At 33.6% G+C, this 5,000-nt stretch overlaps 1 protein-coding gene across 1 annotated transcript in view; it reads right to left on the minus strand.

Annotated features, from left to right (window-relative positions):
• Nucleotides 1-5,000, minus strand: part of LOC137616980 (roundabout homolog 2-like) — a 792,816-nt gene that overhangs the window by 275,808 nt on the left and 512,008 nt on the right. The window contains 2 exon segments of the mRNA XM_068346846.1: nucleotides 4,359-4,490; nucleotides 4,493-4,545. Of these exon segments, the coding sequence (XP_068202947.1) occupies nucleotides 4,359-4,490; nucleotides 4,493-4,545 (185 nt within the window).

Here is a 5,000-nt window from a genome sequence, read left to right on the forward strand (position 1 = left end):
TTTTCTTGCAAAAGTATTCAGATTCGATATAACTTGTTGGGGTTATTGATTGGACAAACAGATTTGTCATTTGATTATTCATATCGGGAAAGAAATAAAAAAAAGTTTTTTAAAGTAAGTTTGATTTTTTGTACAGCCAAAATCATTGACGTTATCAACAAGTAAATTACTAATTCTGCAATCCTCGAAATTGGGTCTTATATGAGCTTAATAAGAAGACAGAGTATTCTCACTTAATTATTAATTGTTTCCTATATCTAATAACTACTGGATGGGAGATGTCAACACACACTGAGCAGGAATAAATTTCTATCGCAAGTTTGTAGTGGTCCGAGTATTCTAAAAAATTAGGCAAGGTCACTACAATTAAGCCAGAATTTTAGTGAAACCATTGCAATCCAAGCATTTCCACGGTACCTTAAGACGTAGCCCACACGTGCTACCTTGATACATATTTCTACTGAAAATTTGATTGTGCATTAATTTCCAAAGTCTGGGATATTTTCCAGTAATATCACACCCCCCCCCAAAAAAACTCACCTTCAAATACTTAAGTTATTTTTGTACTACTGTGTTTTTGCACTACTGTGTTATACTAAGGAGAAAGGTCGTCAGTGATTCTGCAGCATTACCCAAACACATCTTTCAAGCTATTGAAATAAAACGTGACATGATTTTTGTACAGACTATTTTCTTGAAGGAATTCGATGAAATGAAAAAAGATAAACTAACAAAGAAAATTGCGATAATAAAGGCGATGAGCTTTTCTGTTTCCCGAGAAGACTAGAAGCTTATCTATATTGAAATGGAAGGTTCCATTATTCAAGAAATACAGATTAAATCTAATATGTTTAAAAGCCAATATTATGAAGGAATCAACAACTAGGTGAGTCCGCACGACATATTTCGTAACAAGAAACTTGAAGGAGGAAGTAGAGATAACATGCATACAGTCAAGAAGACGTTCGAAGTCGTGGCCGGAGTATGATCCACTGGAGAAGAATGGATCAGCCTTACTAAGAGGTTTGCGAATTCAACTAGGAAACATAAACCGAGTCATGAGGAAAATTAGGAGCTTTTGAGAAAAATAAACTATAAAGTAAACATCCACAATCCAGTGAAATACAGGATATTTAAGGTAGTAAGTCATATGGGCAAAAGCCGGTCTTATCTATAGCAAAGTTGAAATTGACCTTTAAATTCAAAATGAAAAATAAAAATCCTACGGGTTAAAAACCTAGAATCTAAATACTATATATCAATTTATATTTCAAATAAAGGCAAAATAATCACCCACAGTCCCAAAAATATCACATAAGACCAAAGGTGAAACCTAGATTACAAGGTCTGAGAGGGGAGGAGGATTTACGAGGAGCAAAAACATACGCCAATGAAGGGGAACTTGAAAAGAATGTTCAAATAAAAAATTAGGGAAATCATAGAATATAAAAAGGAACTGATACTGCTCCTAATACAAGATGTTTCAAACAAAAAAAGCTAAATCTTTTTGTTAAAACGAAGGGATAAATTCCGATAAAAGTTTGTTTTACCAATTGGACCAACAGTTCTTTACCACAGAAAACTAATATGAAATGAAGTAAAAATAAATTTTTTATTCAATGTACATTGTTCCCACAATAGACAAAAGAAAAAATAATAAAACACCTTGAAACATTTCATAAATGCTCTGAAAAGTAATATTACTTGAGAATTCGGAGTTGAGTGATAAATTCTTTTTAAACCTCTCTAACACTTAAGTTGAGTTATATCCAAGCCTCCATCATCACAAAGTTGTCACTGACAGCTATGTCAATCAACGTGTATGGGAGATATTCCTGACACAAAATAATTACAAGTATGTAGGAATCATCCTTCCATACTGCAATGATACTTGGAACATGACATTCAATATTTATGATTCTATGGTAAATCAACTTTTTATAAAATATCGCTACCTGTTAACCCTTTTACCCCCCCCCCTTAAGTTTAAATTTCGAGCACATTTTGCTATATATATATTTTTTTAATTGCTCTAACAGGCTTAATTTTTGTCCTAGAGAGGTCAGGTTGGTCTCATTCTTTTGGAAAATGCCTGGAGTTTCTCATAATATTATCAAAAATATGGAAAAACATGTAATTAACAGTGTTTTGCAAGAACGTACCGGTACGTCCTTCAGGGGTGAAAGGGTTAAGACACTCAGATAATATTTTAACAATCGTCCCCGACTGTAGTTATAAAGGTTTAGATGAGTCGAGTCCTTTCTTCCAGAAATCATGTAATAATGACCCATACATCTCTTGCTTGAGTTTACACTCGGGCACACTATTCTATCTTATTTCTCTTCCTCTTGTTATGTTGAAGGTTTTAAAGTTTATATAGGAGATATTTATCTTAATGTTGTTACTCTTCTTAAAATATTTTATTTTTCCTTGTTTCCTTTCCTCACTGGGGCTATTTTCAATGTTGGACCTTTGGGCTTACAGCCTTCAGCTTTTCCAACTAGGGTTGTAGCTTAGCAAGTAATAATAATAATAATAATAATAATAATAATAATAATAATAATAATAATAATAATAATAACAAAATTTCACGGAAGTGAGGATTTCTTTGCTGCAAAGCCTTGACAAATATTGATAAGTGTCAGGGCAGAGCTGCTAAAACTATATTGGGTAAAAACACACAAGAATCCATTACTGTTAAGCTACAAAAATAAAACTACTAAGTCCCTAAACATGTATACAAGTGATCTGCCAATCTGTACGAAGCGAATGGACTGTACCTCTGATGTCAGGATGTCAGAAAATCCAAAACCAATTAATCAATCAATACAATGAGGGAAGTGTTGCTGACCCTAACATACACACTTTTGTTATGAAAGACACCCTTTTCATTCTTATGTTAATTACACTCGAACCTTTTAATCCCCTACTTCCAGATATTTAAATTCTTTTCATTCAAATGTTATTCTTCAAATAAGAATCCCCTAGGTTTGTGTGTCACTTCAGATTCTTCAAGATATGAAGGAAAAGGACAATGTGCCCATTCCCTTACATCATATCTAATTATGGGAGACCTCTAGCTGATAAAGACTGGTTTCATGAATAATCAAAACATAATTATATCAGGACCTCCTTTTTATCTCGTTTGATTATAGTAACCCTCCCTTTTCCCCATGCTAGAATATTAATTGTTGGAAAGTCAGTCTTTTAACGTATTATTACTGCCACTAACATCTGTTTAAACAGGGGAAAGGAATGAGTTTTCTACCGGATTTATTTTCAGGTTTTTGTTTTTCAGTGAGGTTGTGTGTTTGGAGTCATAATTCACGAAAAAAAAAAGAGAGAGAGAGAGAGAGAGAGAGAGAGAGAGAGAGAGAGAGAGAGAGAGAGGAGAGAGAGAGAGAGAGAGAGGAGAGAGTTAAAATCAAATCATTAGAAATACCAGGTGATATGTTGTCTAAAGTAACAATAAGTATTACAAGTAATTATTATATCAGACACCTTTCACTATTTCTTTATTCTGTAAAAAGACATCGTAACCTCATTTATTCCTATTACAATAGTTCAAATTACAATGAAATCAGTTTATATCTCCAGCCGAAAGTATTTGTTCTTATAACATCAAGAATGATGAGAAAGGATAAAAAGTGTTTACTTCTTGTATCAAACACGTGAATAATAATAAGACACATTTCCCAACTAAATAGGCTAATAAAATCAATAACTACTGTAATATAAGCTTTCGGTGTGACGCAAAAGTTAGAGTTAGCACTACATACGCACAAAAACCACTATATGATTTCGCAATGTCCGACGTCATGTAGAAAAAGATGAACTGACCTTTCGTTCCGCTGTTTGACATTTGATATATTCTTAACAACTGATGTAAAGTTCATTTTATATAAAACATTGGAATTATCTACAAAAATCACAAATTTACAATCGATCTATTTAAATACACATAAAAAGAAGCACTAACATTCAGTGAATAGAATGACAATATCTTGATGATTGGCTTTAATTTTGTAAAAAAAAAAAAAAAAAAAAAAAAAAGGGGAAACAAACTTTAACAACCATAGTTTTCTATACTACATTCATATGAATTCTAAAGTAAACCTACATAGAATTTACTCAGCATATACGCAAACGAAATTCCCTCGCTTTTACGCAGAAAGAAAACAAGATTTAACATAATTTCGCACCACAAACACGAGACAATTTAATGATAATCTCTCACTTAACACAAACTTGACTTATTAAGCCATTCCATTGTTAGCAAACGAGATTAAACTTTCCACTCCGAGGGAACATTACGTCGAAAAATAGAGAAAGAAAAAAAACAAGAATGGAGGACTTACCTGCGATGGTTAAAGTGGCGTTTCTGGAAGTGGCCCTACCGTTGAAATTGGTTGCTACGCACGTATATACGCCCGCGTCACTCTCCTTCTTCCCTTGCTTGATGGAGAGGAAGAACAGGGAACCCGAAGGAAGATGACCCGGTGGTTGTGTGGGTCCTGACTGGAGGTCGTCACCTCCACTCCATCCCTGCCAAGAAAAAAAGGAAGACAAAAATTATTATTATTATTATTATTATTATTATTATTATTATTATTATTATTATTACAAGCTAAGCTACAACCATGGTTGGAAAAGCAGGATGCTATAAGCCAAAGGGTTTCAACAAGAAAAAAATAGCCCAGTGAGGAAAGGAAATACATAAACTACAAAAGGCGAAAAGGATAGATGAACCAAAGGTTATGAGAAACCCAAGTTGGAGATTCTTGAGGGAAGAAAACGAAAGAATAAGAAGTATGTAAATAAAGAGACACCTGGAGGGAAGATAGATCCAAGATCCATAGAGTAGATCTTGGATAAACCAATGGTTACTGGGACCCTGGTTAGAGGTCGAGCCTTCGCTGCTCTCGTCTTGGGAAAGAAAATAGAAGAAAATAAGTCGAAAATTACAGGACTAAATTTTATGATAAACAAGGAAGAAGGAA

Source organism: Palaemon carinicauda, chromosome 23 (assembly GCF_036898095.1).
Source record: "Palaemon carinicauda isolate YSFRI2023 chromosome 23, ASM3689809v2, whole genome shotgun sequence".
Taxonomy (NCBI): Eukaryota; Metazoa; Arthropoda; class Malacostraca; order Decapoda; family Palaemonidae; genus Palaemon; species Palaemon carinicauda.